The following is a 16,625-nucleotide window of genomic DNA, read 5'->3' as shown; positions in this document are numbered from 1 at the left end:
ACAGGCTTACACTATTTTTTTTTTTTTACAGAAAAGTAAAGGTAGCTAAAACCGCAGTAAAAACAATTCATATGCAGTGCAAGCTAGCATACCTGCATACGTAGCAATATTAGACCAAACGCAGTTTAAAAAATGCAATTAAATTAAAAAGGACTAAAAGCAAGTGCAGAAAGAGTTTATAGGTAGAATGTGGTAAAGAAATGGGACTGGGGGAGTGTCCCAGATCGGGTCTATATTAGGGCATTGACTTTTTAAAACGTTGAATGTTCTAATATCGACCCCTATTCAGTGAACGCTGACAATATCGAACATGCAGAACAGCATATTTTTTCCCAGGGAAAAAATTTGCTGTTCTGACACACATACACACAACACAAACACACCAAAAAAACAGCAATCCACACACATACACCTAAAATCCTACATCTAACCCTACACTAAACTGTACACACACCACTAGCTATCCACTTACCTTAACCCAAACCCTAACCCTAAGGTCCGTCACTATCGCACACTCACCTCACCCGCACCCTAACTCACCTACCCAACCCTAACCCTCACGTCCACACAATCGCACACTTACCTGATCCCGACCCGTAACTTTCCACCACAGTGCTGAACATAGCTAAGCCACAGGAATTGCCAACTGAATTCCTTCCCTAAGAAGAAATTCGGTGTTCTGAAGCTTTTCTATTTTCAGTGTTCGCTGAATAGGGGTCAATATTAGAGCATTCAAAGTTGTGAAACTTCGATGTTCTAATATAGACCCTCCCAGATCAAATCTACAGTGGGGTGGGCAACTGCAAAAGCCACCAAATTTAAACTACGAGCCAGAAATAGGAAGGGTGCGTGGGACACTTTCAGCAGAGATCTGAAAATCTATAAGCAGCAATTAACAGTACAAACTCTAAAAAACAAAAAATATACTTAGCTCTGTATATTTCGAGATAGATTGAAAAGCAGTCTCTCAAAACATAGGTTCCAGCAATGAAATACAGGCTGTTACTAACAGGTCTAATTTTATGCAAGTGATCCTTGAGTTAGATAACACACAAGCTGTAAAAAAACAGTTATACCAACTGAAGACACAGCAGAAAATAGGGGAGGTGGGGAAAACACTTTCAGCAGAGATCTGAAAAACTATAAGCAACAATTAACAGTACAAACTCTAAAACCAAAAAAAAAATACTCAGCTCTGTATATTTCCAGATAGATTGAAAAGCAGTCTCTCAGAACACAGGTTCCAGCAATGAAATGCAGGCTGTTACTAACAGGTCTAATTTTATGCAAGTGATCCTTGAGTTAGATAACACACAAGCTGTAAAAAACAGTTATACCAACTGAAGACACAGCAGAAAATAAGGGGAGGTGGGGAAAACACTTTCAGCAGAGATCTGAAAAACTATAAGCAACAATTAACAGTACAAACTCTAAAACCAAAAAAATATACTTAGTTCTGTATATTTCCAGACAAATTGAAAAGCAGTCTCTCAGAACACAGGTTCCAGCAATGAAATGCAGGCTGTTACCAACAGGTCTAATTTTATGCAAGTGATCCTTGAACTAGATAACACACAAGCTGTAAAAAACAGTTATACCAACTGAAGACACAGCAGAAAATAGGGGGAGGTGGGGAAACACTTTCAGCAGAGATCTGAAAAATTATAAGCAACAGTTAACAGTACAAACTCTAAAACCAAAACATATATACTTAGCTCTGTATATTTCCAGATAGATTGAAAAGCAGTCTCTCAGAACACAGGTTCCAGCAATGAAATACAGGCTGTTACTAACAGGTCTAATTTTATGCAAGTGATCCTTGAGTTAGATAACACACAAGCTGTAAAAAAACAGTTATACCAACTGAAGACATAGCAGAAAATAGGGGGAGGTGGGGAAAACACTTTCAGCAGAGATCTGAAATACTATAAGCAAGAATTAACAGCACAAACTCTAAAAACCAAAAAAATATATACTTAGCTCTGTATATTTCCAGATAGATTTAAAAGCAGTCTCTCAGAACACAGGTTCCAGCAATGAAAGGCAGGCTGTTACTAACAGGTCTTATATTATGCACGTGATCCTTAAGTTAGATAGCACACAAGTTTTAAAAAAGTTATACCAACTCCTTCCATTTCCTGGTCCATTACTCTTAGTTTAACACTAAGATTTATTGTGATGGCTGCCCAAGTCTTTGATGATTGAAGTATGATGTACCCAGTTAGACCATGCCACAACTAATGCTTTTCTACAAAATGGGGCTGAAATGAACATTTAAATGCACAGTTGCTACATAAAATGCTAAATAAAGCTTACTGTTAATACATGTTAAATGTGGCATTTTGAATCAATATAATTGCAACATTTGAATGCAAACATTCCACTAATTTTTAGGATGTAACATAAATGAATTAATATAAAAGAGTTAAAGGTTTATTGCAGGCGCCTTCCCTTAAACTAAACATTTTTGGTCATATTACATCTTCAAAGGCAGGTAAATATTTGATTTGGACAGGGCTTTATATTATTTTATTTTTGTTAACTGGGGTAGAGCTGTGATCACAAAAGACCAATTTCAGTCTAACCCCAGAAAGATAAGTAAATGAAGAAAACAAAAACATGCCTATACATTACAGCATGGAAAAGAGTATACATTCACAAAATGTTATTCATAGAAATAACAGTTTGAATAATTGGTTTAGTGTCTAGTGGCATTATGGGTTCTTATTTCAAATTTTCCTTTTTATTCATAATGTACATAGTATACAGAGCGCAGTTAAGGCACATGTGGATCAAGTAACAATCATAAGTATATACAGCACAGTTAAGGCACATGTGGATTAAGTAACAATCATACTCACCTATCAATGCTGATGGCACAGAGATTAAGAATGCTGGCCGTGCACATCATCACATCCAGAGTAACAAATATGTCACAGTGAATCATGCTGAATCTCCATTCCCCCACCACCTATACAGAAAGACAAAAGGAAAAAATTGTTCAGTACATAGAATCCTGCACAGACTGCTGTATATCTTTCTGTGTAAGTAGGTTGTATCAAAAACATCACATTTTTTGCTATGCTGGATAACTGAGATTGGTTTTTAAGCAATGGTTTACGTGCTCAAAATTAGGCTTGATTGCTTCAGAATTCTGTAATTTCCCTGTATTGACTTCAAGTCTTTGGGGATTTATTGGTTGCCCACTATAATTTTTATCTTCTGAAGGAGCAAAGACTATGCATTGCCCCCCCTCCCCCAATACCATCATGTTGCTAGATCAGGCCTTTTATGATTATGCCTTACCCTCTAGTTCCTCCCCTTCCCCAGCACTTTCATACATTAACACCAATGGGGGGATGCATGCTGGTCTATGTTAGAATGTCAAATGTTCATAGAATTGACCTTAAAACAGTGAAATGGAACAATATCAGAGTGCCATAACAATGACACTCAAACCCTTGATTATACACATTTCTGCAGGGTGGCAAGCCCTCCTGCACTCTCTATGTCAGGGCTGCACCCCCCTCACCCATAGCTAATCATATATACCAGCTCTGAGATCACACAATGGCTGTGAATGGGTAAAACCCCAAATCCACACACCATGAAACCTTACAAAACACCTTTAAATGAACTGAATAACCACAAGTACCTCCATGCTCGACCATGGACCCCAAGCAGCTCCAAAATATGACTTTATTCAAATTAAAACAATAAGTTAAGTGCTTTCATTCCTTATATTCATAAAAGGAACTTCATCAGGACTAATACAACCATGCAACTTAGCGAATTAAATAGTCAAAAGTATGAAAGAAAATTTAGACAAAAATGAGTTGATGTCATAATTACATTTAAATGCACTAAGTACCCCAGGATTAAATGATTCTTGTTCTATTAACTCAGTGCTAAAACGTAAACATTCTTCTTCTTAATTTTGTCCTTAGATGAAATATACAATAAATACGTTTTTAAGATTAATCAGGGGATATTGATATTTTAAGTTGGTTAGCTTGTTAGGTTGTTAGTTTGCATAATTATTAGTTGTATAGGTTTTAAATTGTAATATTTATAGGTTATTTATTAAATATTTATGTACAAATTTTGTGGAATGTTTGTAATTATCAGTTGGAAAAAGTAATTATCTAATTAATATCACATGACTGCTTTTGATTATTTAATGAGCTAAGTTGCATGGTAGTATTAGTTCTGATGAAGCTCCTTTTTTGAATGTAAAGAATAAAAATGTTTAACTTATTGTTTTAATTTGAATAAAGTTACATTTTGGAACTGCTTGGGGTCCTTTGTTGAGCATGGAGGTGTTTGTGGTAAAACCCCAAACCCAGTTGTATCACGATCTTGCACAATCACACGCACACACACACACACACACACACACACACACACACACACACACACACACACACACACACACACACACACTGTGCAATCTTTTCATCTTTGTTGTAACTGCATTTCAATAGATTTCCATTTCACTGTTTTAGGGCAGATGTTATGAATGACAATGTTATCAACATGTGATGTTCTAACAGAGAGCATGCATATACATGTTTCAATGCACAAGTCTTATTTGCGTCACCTGCCAATGCTTCATAGGAGAATGCCTGCCTACTGTAAGCTCATAGGTTCATAGGTTCATAGGTGTTTACTAGGCTAATGACCACAAAGGCCTTTTTAAGCCTAGCAATGCATCCCAAATCTCTGACAAGTTCTGGAACCTTTGATAAGTGTAAACAGAGGCTTAGGAGGTGAAACATTTACAAGCAGGATCCTGGGAGATGAACCACTTACACACTGCCTGTGTCCATTACAGACATAGGTACCAAGCCAGGGATGAATTTCCTGTTCTCCATCCAATTGCCCAAGTTACACTTGAGTTGGGTTAGGGAGAAACTCAGCTTCAAATGGATGGAGAGACTTTTCCAGAGAAGGGGTATTCTCTAGGATGCATACCTGTCTCTCCAGCATTTCCTATTTATATCACGGGCAAGGTTTAAGTCTTTAGAATGGGTAATTCTGGTGCTGTTTGTTTTGAGGATATGCAGGAGGTCCATCAGAGTGGGGTCTAACAATGCCTTGTATGTCAGGTATAGATCTTCCGTCAACAGCCTGTAAGAGATACAATACAGAGATAGTGCCTTGAGGTGGTCTGCATAGGACATTTTACTTATGCCCTGTATTCTCTTAGTGAGGAACCTCTGTGAACATTCCAATTGTTGGATATGCCTGGTTAGGTACATACCAAAGGGGGCACTGCACTCAATAATAGGTCTGGTGAATCCTGAATACAGTAGAGCAATGACTTCCTTGGACCTAGATGGAATTCCTTTGTTTATAAGTAGCATAGGTTTAATAAAGTGGACTACCAGGAAATGCCATAACTCAGCCCATCCCCTGAGAAGGAAGAGATAGCCAGTGACAATTCCAGGCTTCTGTTTTACTCCAGTTCAGCCCCATTATCCATGCTATTAATCAAGCCATTAGCATAGCTAGGGCAGGGTAAGAGGGGCAACTGCCCCAGGCATGAAGTGTTGGGGTGTGATCAGCCAATCCAAATCTCTAATTCAATACCAATTTTTAAAAGCCAGTATTGCATTTGTGATCAAACCTGGGTGCTGTAGCACTCTGTGTATGGTCTAAACTATCAGCAACAGCTTCACCAGGCAACTAAATGGATTCAAACAGCAAAAATATGTAATCCCAAAAACAAAAAGACAGAAATCTGACCATCTAAAATACTTTATTGCACAAAGACATGGTAGCAAAGCTTTCAAGTCAACAGACTCTTTATCAATGCATAAAATAATCAAGCTTTGCTACTGTATCTTTGTGTAATAAAGTGTTTTTAGATGGTCAGCTTTCTGTCTTTTTGTTTTTGTGGTCTAAACTATAGCAACTGCTTGCTACATTGTAGCAAGCAGTTTGCCACAGTTTAAAAGTAAAAAAAACAAACAACTGTAACCGTGCAGGCAGTGTATAAATAAAGTGTAGCATCTCTTTGCTAAATTTGTAGCAAGCAGTTTCCTACAGTTTATAATAAGAAGACATGATTATTATTATTATTATTATTTATTTTAATAAAATGGAGGAGGCAGGACAGAGAAATGGGAACTGAACAGGTGGACAGGAAGGGGAGTGTGTTGTACATCTGGCCACTTGACTGGTGTACAAATAGAAGGAATGTCTGTTTTTTTTTCTATTCTTTTTTTGCTCTTCTCTTGAAGAGCTGAGGTGATGGGTCAATGGTCCGTGATACCAACACAGGGTGTTGGTTGAGCCAGCTAAGCTTCTGAATCAAGCTCAGGTCATCAGCATAAAAAAAGGAGTACTCTTGTCTGTACCATCAAGCTAATGTCTGAGGAGGACAGCAGTTTACACTGTTTGTTGATCAATGTGAAGTCACGCATATGACCTTGGAACAGGACGACTCCCATCACTAAGCTGTTGTCATCTGCCACAGTAGTTGCTAAGTAGCACAGCAAAAGTACAGGTGATGGGAGTGGATTAAGCTACACTAAAGCTCTGCTTCCAGCCAGCCAGGTAGGCAGGAACATAGGACTGTGTACAGAACAATTTGCTGTGAGATGCTATGTGACACTGTCATTAAGAAGTTGAGCTTTAAAGTCTAAAATCTGAGTCTAAATCTTGTAAGCTTCATATGAATATGGGTGATCCTAAGCAGTTAGTTAACTAATCTGTGTTGCCAGGTCATACCTGAAGAAAGAGTACCTCTGATGACCCTAGTGGGGTTGATTGCTCACTAAATGATAAAACAATAAAGTCTGCCCTTGGTCCTTAGAGAAGGCATTATTAGACAGGCAGGATTAGCATTTCGAGTGGCAAAGAGTAAGATAAAAATAAAATGACATCCAGCAAGGTAACAGAACAACTAAATCAGTACAATAAACATGCCACAGAATATTTCTTTGCAGTTGGAGTCCACAACTTTGATGCTTGTAAGATCATAAATCTGCAAATTCTGCTCCAGCACTAGGTAATTGGATTCACCATCAACTGAACTGGTATTAGCTTAGGTAAGCATTAAAGATAACCTGGCCCATTTTGAAATGAACAGTTGTTTTGTATTTTAATAAACCAGAAATATACACTTCATTGCATAAAGCAAACAGCCTATATACAATTTCAAAAATACTACTTACAAAGTTAAGGCTGTAACTTTACAACAATGACTTATAAAATAAAAAAAACTCACATTTTCTAACATCAAATCGTTATTGCCTTCAGAACACACACTTCTTTCCAATTTTGTTATATTAGGCATTTGACATAGATGTATCCATTTGAATGAAAACTCATTTTACAGAATCACAATTGATGGAAAGTGTAACTGTCTGTAGATAATATGTGAAAGTTGTTGTGTCTTTCAGCTTTTCCCGGTTAGGGGGTCGCCACAGCGGAACTCCGGTCCGCTAATGATTAGCAGTAGACTTTTACATGCCGAGTTGCTGGCCCTGATGCACAACCTTCAACGAAGGTACGCCCATTCACACATGTCTCCACACAGAAGACGCTCTAGCTGAGAATCGAACAGGACAACATCTTACCATGAGGCGACAATGCTACCGCAGCACCACCACCGCAGTTAGATAATATGTGAAATTATTGTTTCTAATCATAAGAGTTGTTAGGGGGAAATAAATGTAGATAAATATGTGTCGACTGGCAATGGCCACCATTATGTTATAAAGCCGCATTTATAGATGTTTGTACTTGTGCATCAATACTGTGTATGGGGGGGGGTCCTTTTTCTTTTCTCCATAGTTGTGCAACTGTGGTATTTTTTTAGGGGGCAAAGCAAAAAATTATTTTAAAGGTATATTTAATGTGTAGAATTTTTTTTTTCAATTGTGATTCAGTTAAAGGAGTTTTCAGTCAGTTGTGTTCAGTGATTTATGAGCATTCAGTCAAATGTCAGATCCAGCCCACAGACACATGCATGGATATAGTCTCTGTTTGCTTGCTCCATATTTAAGTCTTGTTTCCTATTATAATATGTACCATTAATGTCTCCTATCAGAATCATAGCTGGCTGAACTAGCACCCTGTGTCAATACCATGAACTAGTGGCCCACACCATCAGGTCTTTAAGTAAAGAGCAGAAAAAAAAAAAAAAAAAAAAAACAACACTTTACTATATTAAGCCAATTATTCCCCCATTCCATTAAAGAGCAATAAATAAAGAAATAAAATGGGCATTATTTCTACCGTTGCACCAATTAAGTAGCCAGATGCACAATATCCCCCTGCCTCCCCACCCAGCCATTCAAGTCCCATTTCTGTGTCCTGCCTCTGACATTCCTCCATTTTATTAAAAAAATAATAATTTTTTATTATAAATTGTAGTGAACTGCTTGCTACAAACATAGCAAACAGTTTATACCCTGCCTGCACAGAGCAGTGTAGAAGTCATGTTTTACTTAATTTTTTTTTCTTCTTATAAAATGTAGCAAAGTGTTTGTTACAAATGTAGCAAACAGTTGCTACAGCTTATACCCTGCCTCCATGGAGCTTTACAATGCTCAGATTTTAGTTAAAAAATATGTTTTTTTTTTACTTTTAAATTGTAGCAAATTGCTTGCTACAATGTAACAAGCAGTTGCCATTGTTTAGACCATACACAGAGTGCTACAGTGCTCAAATTTGACCGCAAATGCAATATCAGTTTTTAGAAGCTGGTATTACATTAGCGATCAGGATCAGCTGATCATACCCCCAACACTTTGAGTGTGGGGAATTTGCCCCTCTCGCCCCACCCTAACAATGCTACTGTCTCCTATTAACTTTTCATTAACCCACTTTGTTCTATTTTTAATGTCATTATTAGAAAATAACCAACTGAATTAGCTTTTTCTGCCACAGTGGATTTTCTACTCTCTATTAATTCATGTTCTCTTTCAAGCAATACGTCATGCTTATCTTTAAGGGAACATGACTAGTGATTTGACCCCATCACGCACAACTTTTTCTTCTCTCACAACTTCTAATATTGTCTTCTCAGTTCCCTCAGTTTCTTCACCTTTTCTTGTTCCTCCAGTTTCTCTTTACAGCTGACCCCAAATTAGTATATCCTAGAATACAGTAATATAATCTTGTTTACTACAGGTTTCTTCATATTGATCACTGCTGCAGTAGTCTAAGCTATACAGGTTACATCCTGCATAGGATATAACAGACAGACAGACATTTTCCAAAGCTTCAGGGCACCTTCCAGGCACACAAACCATTAGCTCAAGCTAAGCTGACTAAAAAGACAGGTTTTGGTGCCAAGTCTCTCGGAGCTTTCCTGCCTCTGAGGACAGAGCTCTTCTCCAAGCTTCGGAAGATTGACAGTTGGCTTGTGCTATTCCATTGCTGGGCATATAAGTTCCCTTTAGGGGAAAAACCTCCCACATGTAATTTTTTTATGTTTTAATTTTATTTTTCTGTGTGAGCAAGTACATTTTAAACTAGGAGCATGTGTTTTTATTAACAGTCATGTGACTTTACTATACTTTTAAAAGAGAGTGTACTTTTATGTTTGGTAGTTTAAAGGCTGAGTTAAATATTCTAAACCCAATTTTTCTATAGAGTAATTGTGTTTAAATTGCTTTTTGAGGTTTTATAAAGTGTATTAGACTACTTTTTACTGTGTTTTATACAACTTTTAACATTTTATCAGCTTGTAGTACTTAGTTTCCAGCTTGACCATGAAATAAACTACCATTTCCACAGTCAGTCCTCCTTTCTGCAATAAAAAAGTTAACTAAACAGCCTTTACCTCCACAGCAGGCTAGAAATTACCCTTAGGCACAGGTAGATGACTCTGCTATGACCAAAGCTGATTCATCAGACCATTCATCTTTTTCCCCAGATCACATTGGTGTTGCACATACAGCCACATCCTCTGCAGTTGTTGAGGTCGACTTAGTGGCCAAGGGAGAGTCACTTTTGTTGATATTGAGAGAAGATGCCCTTGCTCAACCAGAATGTTGTGCCCATCACTGGGGACGCTGCTGCTGCTATTAAAAATCCAGTTTGCCCCAAGTTTCCTGTCAAAAAAGAAACAGAAAACTAAACATATGTCTTCTCCTAATCCAGTCCCAGTGGACAGAAGTAGCTTATTAAGTCTTGTACAGGTTATTGACCTTTCTTATTAGGTACTTTCAAGTAAGAGAAAGTTTTTCCGCTTTTCCTATAGAGGTTCAAGAAACTGAATCTGGAGAGGAATGTGATGGGACAGAGCTTTGTCCTCATAATGCTGATTCAGATGTGAGCATGTTGAGTCTCTCTCAAGGATTCTCTTTCATTTTCTCTAGCTCTTTCTCTGATATTATTTCCAGAATATACCAGTGATTTCAGTGGGAGAACACTGAGGTTTCTAAGTCATTCAGAAAATGCCATGAAATGTTACAAGCGGAATTCCCAGAACCTCCTCCCATCCTTCCAGTGCATCCAGCATTGAAGGATATGTTTCTCACAGCCTGTGGTATCCGTGATAGCCAGCCTGCTACACCTAAGAAAGCAGATAGAATGTGCAAAGTTCCTCAGTCTTTCACATATCTATACACTTATCCAGACCTGACCCAGCAGTTACAGCTTTAACCAATCAAGCTGCTCCCAAGCACTTTGCTAACTCTAATGCTACACCTAAGAAAGCAGATAGAATGTGCAAAGTTCCTCAGTCTTTCACATATCTATACACTTATCCAGACCTGACCCAGCAGTTACAGCTTTAACCAATCAAGCTGCTCCCAAGCACTTTGCTAACTCTAATCCTTCTCCTCTGAACAAGGATAATAAAACAATTGATAATTATGGGGAAAATGTATGCTTTTGCAACTTAAATTTTTAGAATTTTGAATTGTCATGCTCATATGTTAAAGTATATTCTAACTAAGTCTGAAAGTATGATGAATGTTTTATCTACCGTTCCTTCCTGTGAGAAACAATCTGCCTTATGTGGCTTAGATTCTTTTATTTACCAGGACACTACTCATTGTTTAAAGTGTGTTTATGGCTCTGTCAATACTGCATCTAGGACTGCTGCAACTGGTACTGTGCTGAGAAGGTTTGCCTTGTTACATTCTCAAAACCTTAAATTTAAAGTAAAAATGAGATTTAAAATTCACCTTTGAATAGATATGTAGTTTTTGTTCTCCCTGCACAGAGGTTATCAAATAATATGATGGGTAAGCAGATACAGGGACTCTCATAGATTTTCAGATCTCCTTCTCTAAATTTTCAAAGGATTTTTCTGAGCCCTCATTCAGTTTTATCAAAAAATAAAACAAGGAGTTTCTGCAAATGCTGGTAGTAGATGTTTTAAAAAACAATGGCAGAGAGGTTTTACAGGAACCCCCTCCCCAAAACAAAGGACAGTCAAATAGGTCAGAATGACTACGTAAGAGACCTTGTACTCCCCACCCTCCCACCTTAGCGATCTCTTATCCCTTCCAAAAAATGTGAATCTTCATTTATCTCTTTGGTAATAACTTGTTTCAAACAAATGGGTTCTGAAACTGATTCAACAGGGGAACAGATGGCAGTGGAAAAATTCCTCCTTTCCAAGGAATTATTCCATATTCTCCAGACCAAATCCTTCCATTTCCTCCTGTCCTACAGCATATGTTTTTCAGGGAGTAATAGAATCAGTTCCTCCTTCTTAGTGAGGAAGACTTTTTTTATTCAAGAATGTTTCTGGTGACAGAGAAAGAACTTGCCTGGTGACCATTTCTGGACCTTTCTTTCCTAACCCAGTCTGTGATAGTGCCCAAGCTCAGAATACTTTCACTTCACAATCTCTTACCCCTTTTTCCTCATTTGAGTTATTCAGTAAACTTACATTTAAAAGATAGTTATGATCATGTTCCTATCTATCCGGGTTTCAGATTTTCTTTTTAGTTTTTATGTGTCTGGACCTCATTATCAGTTATCTGCCTTATCCTTCTGCTCCCAGAACATTGGAGTGTCTAGCTCAAGTTATAGCCTATTGCAGGCTACCATTATCAGATCTCTGCTTATCCTTCTGCTCCCCGAATGTTTGAGTGTCTAGCTCCAGTTATAGCACATTGCAGGCTACCATTATCTGATCTCTGCCTTATCTTTCTGCTCCAAGAATGTTTGAGTGTCTAACTCCAGTTACAGCACATTGCAGGCTACCATTATTAGATCTCTGTCTTATCCTTCCGCTCCCAGAATGTTTGAGTGCATAGTTATAACATATTGCAGGCAACAGGTTCTCTGCAGTTTTCCATATTTAGATGACTTGCTTAACCTTACAGAATCTTTTACAAAGTGTCAGATATCGCTGACTTTAGTAAAAGATCTCCTATGCAGGCTGGGATTCCAGAGAACATTCTAATGTCTTTTTTGACTTCTTTACACAAAATAGTGCTCCTGGGATGTGTGTTACCTCAGTACAAAGAGCGTTTCTTCCAAAGTAAAAGCTATATCTATATTTAGATCTATTCCAGGGGTTTTCCACTTAGACTTCAGTCAATGCAAAGGAATACCTCAGGATTCTGGGTCTCATGGTATCTATGATTTTCATGATACCTCTGGCAAGACTCCACACGAGGAAGACAATGGTATCTAAAGTCTCTTGGTCCCAGCACCAACACCCATTGTCTTTTCTGATTCAATTTTTGGGATTCATGAAAGGAGAAATCACATGGTGGAGACATCAAATGTTCCTGAATCCAGGTCTCTACTTCTCCTCTTCTACTCCAAAGCAGTAAGTCACCAGACACTTCAGACTGTGCTTGGGGAGCAGTGTCAAGAGAATAAAACTACAAGGTATCTGGGACAAGAAAGATAAACACAAGTACATAAATGTAGAAGAGATGCTTTCTTTTATCAAGGCACTCAACCCTGAATCAACTATGGTCTCCAAGACCATTTTATGTTGTTATGGACAATACCCCAGTGATGTGGTACATAAACCCATGCAGACTAACAATATTAGCATGGGATATAGCTTTACAGCAGAACATCACTCTACAGGTTTCTTACATTCCATATAAGCACAATTTCATGACAAATAAGCTTAGAAGGACAAAGGCAGACCCTGACGAATGGAACCTAGATTGGGGGAATTCAAAGGTTTGATCCATCTGTGGAGAGTTCATTAACTAGACTATTTTGCCCCAATCAGTTGGCAAAAGTCTGCCCAAGGACTCCATGCAAGAAAGCTTGGAAGACAGATGTCTTTTCTTTTCTTTGAACAAGAATGTTCTTGTATGCATTTCCACTCTTTCCACTGATATCCATGGTACTTCTGAAGATTCAGAAGGAATCCCTCAAGATCATTGTGGTGTCTCTCTTCTGGTCTAGGCAGCCGTGGTTCTCCTTTCTTTTGGATTGGCTAGGGGTAATTACCACAAGTTCCTCACAGACTGGATCTACTTACACAAGAACAGGGGTGTTTGATACATTCCACCCCAAACATCTTCAACCGACTTCTTAGATGATAGGGCCTTAATACCTTTCAGTACCTGAGGACATGCAGCAGGTATTAATGGAGGCAAGAATGACTGCTTCTAGAAAATCATACATTAGCAAATGGAAAAGGTTTTGTAGGTTGTGCCAACAGAATAACTAGCCCCCATTAAGGGCTAGTACTTCTCTGGTTTGACAATATTTGTGTGAGTTACATTCCTATGGCCTGACTTACTCCTTTGTCAAGGTTCATTCATCAGCCATTTCAGCATGTCTGCCCAGGGATTCCCTTCTTTCAAGGCATTCCCTTGTCAAAATGTTTTTAAAAGGGGTCTGCATAAGAGACCTCAAAGAAAAATAATCCAACAAATCACTGGAACCACCACGACAGATAAAAGAGAGTTTTATTTTATATTTTTATAATAGAACAAGCGCTTTCACGCACCTAACAAGTGCGCTTCATCAGGTTACTCAAAGAAAACTGATGGCTCCTCCTTGGGATCTTAATTTTGCGTTAGAAATGCTCTATTTGAACCAACGTATCTGGCTGACTTGAGGTTCTTAACATCAAAAACAGTATTACTGGTTACTTTGACTCCTGCAAGAAGAGTATCCAAATTTCAGGCTCTTTTGTTGGGTCAGCCTTATCGCGTTTTCCACAGAGACAGGGTTTCCTTAAGAGCTAATCCTTCTTTAATGCCTAAAGTGGTATCCATCTCCCTGTTTTTTTTCCTGAACCCCAAATCTAGAGAGAAAGGATACTTCATACCTTGGATGCCCAGAAGCAACTCGGGTACTATCTTGGCAGAACAAAATCTTTCAGAACTTCTGATAATTGTTCACTTTTTGTGAAGGTAAGAAGAAGGGACAACCTATGTCAAAGCAGACTGTTTCCAAATGGTTACCTTTGCTATTCTCACCACAGCAAAACTATTCTTGGCAGAGTCAAAGCGCATTCTACCAGAGCTGTGGCTACATCTATGACTTTTTGGAAAGGGTTAGACTCAAAGTATTCTATGAGCAGCAAATTATTCCTTTGAGCAGATTTTTACAAAGCACTACAAGCAAGATTACTTCTCTATGTCTAGGTCAGGCTTTGCTAGGACCATTCTCCAGATGCTTCTGGACCATTCTCCTTCCAACTCCCAGTTGTTCTAAGCTATCGTAATCTACCCATATAACTTAAGCATATAATACATTTGTGTAAGTAAACTTACAGTAACAGCAGATATTTAAATGATCACTGTTGGAGTAGTTACTCCCTCCATCTCTTTGTATTTTAGTGTGTATTTTATGCAAGGGTGCAGGAATTTATTTTTTGTTATTCCTAACAATGTCTTCTCAGGTTTTGGCTTCTCTTTCTCAGTTGGCATGAAAACTCTAAAAGGCTTTGCACCCAAACCTGACTTTTTAGTCAGCTCAGCTCAAGATGTTTGGGCACATGGAAAGTACACTGAAGCTTTGGAAGCTGACTGGCTGTTATATCCTATGTAGGATATAAATCATACAGCTTAGGCTACTGAAGCAGCAATCATTCAAACACATACTGTTATGGTAGGTTTACTTACACGACTGTACTTTCCAATTTTCCACATGTTCATACCTTCTTTAATATAATGTTGAATAAAAAGACTCAAAGAGATACACACACGCGCGCACACACACACACACACACGCACACACACACACAAACACACACACATTTGTGTGAGTGTCTTTTCCTGTTAAGATGGGATTAAGAACAGGGAGACCTATTCATCTGACCTACTTTTTGGTCCCTACCACCTGACAGTACTCCTAATAGAGAGGGATGAAGGCTGCTAAGCCACCAGGAATAAATACTGCTTAGGGCTTTTATGCTGACAGAGTATGGGCCCAGCATCCAGTCTAGTATGGGTGATACTGTAGAGCAATTCAAACCAAGGAAAACATGGAATCAAAAGGTCTCTCACTCTGCATGGGGATGGACCTAATGTATGCCTTCCAAGGCTTGAGGTAGTGAGACCCCCTGTGGTCGATTTCTCATCCCCCAAAGAAGGGGAAGGGGAATTAAGAGGCAATTGCTTAAATGTAGATGTACTATTGGGTAGGCTGACTGGATGGAGGCTGGCAAGGGGAAAGTCTTAGGCTGTTTCCAGATAACATGCTACACATTGATTATTAAGTATCTAAATAACATTTGAAATGTATAACATGAACAGTTTAATTTTTTTTTCAACAAATCAAAACTCTCCTAAACCATAGTGCAGTTCCTTTCTAGATCTCTTGACGTGTGTAGCCCCATTACATTAGTAACAAGTTCTGCAAGAGTTGCTTAAACGGACCCTACAGCAGAGCTGGATCATGGTCAAAAGGGGCCTTAGGCAGAGCAATGGACTCAGCCCTTCACTATACCAATATCACATTATTTTGTTGTCTTTTCCCGGTTACTGTAAAAACACTGTACAAACCTGTCAGTATGCATGATATTTGTTCTTTTACTTTTGCAGTGATCAAAGAAATTTGAATTTAAATTACAACTTTTTATTAAAAAATTGTGGCAGAAACACTGAGCCATTTAATGGGGAAAAAAACACTCACAGTGTTGGCATGAACAACAGTAAACTTCTCTTCTTTTGAAACTCAGGTTTATAGAAAATGCATCTGGCGACTCATTAAACTACAAAAGTTGTGTTGGGATTCACAGCCAAATAGCATATAATGAAGCATAAATAAACAGCTATCCAAGGGGTGCAGGAAATCAAAAGACAGAAGTATAATGTATTTGTTAACAGCTTGGGACAGCCCACTGGATATAAGCATCTCTATTCAAGGGCACTGTCTAGTGAAGTGACTTGGTCAGAGTTACAAACTAGATGAACAAAAGAAGAGGAAATAAAATCCTGCACTACGGAAGCAGCTCTTTAAAAGCCTATAGCATACTCCTCTGCACTAAATACCAGAGAAAATGTTGCAACCCAACATAGTACATTTCACACTTGTGTGCCTACAAAAAAGTTAAATTCAAAATGCATTCATAGTTAATATTTTAACATTAAACTCTTAGACTTCATAGAGCACAGCTTATTCAGCCAAATAATAAACACTATGCAGTTACAAAGCAAGGAAACCAAGGACCATACCAAAAGAACATGGTTCATATTATAATGCTTTTGTTTACTACAACT

General features: G+C 38.2%; 1 protein-coding gene across 1 annotated transcript in view; it reads right to left on the bottom strand.

The window, feature by feature from the left end:
- LOC122809108 (D(2) dopamine receptor A-like) overlaps positions 1-16,625 on the bottom strand; it is a 1,564,287-nt gene that overhangs the window by 391,889 nt on the left and 1,155,773 nt on the right. The window contains exon 3 of the mRNA XM_044080350.1: positions 2,862-2,971. Within this exon, the coding sequence (XP_043936285.1) occupies positions 2,862-2,971 (110 nt within the window). The remainder of the gene's footprint in view (positions 1-2,861; positions 2,972-16,625) is intronic.

This window comes from Protopterus annectens, chromosome 8.part0 (assembly GCF_019279795.1).
Source record: "Protopterus annectens isolate FY-2018-M chromosome 8.part0, PAN1.0, whole genome shotgun sequence".
NCBI lineage: Eukaryota > Metazoa > Chordata > Ceratodontiformes > Protopteridae > Protopterus > Protopterus annectens.
This window is presented reverse-complemented; position numbering and strand designations above follow the sequence as displayed.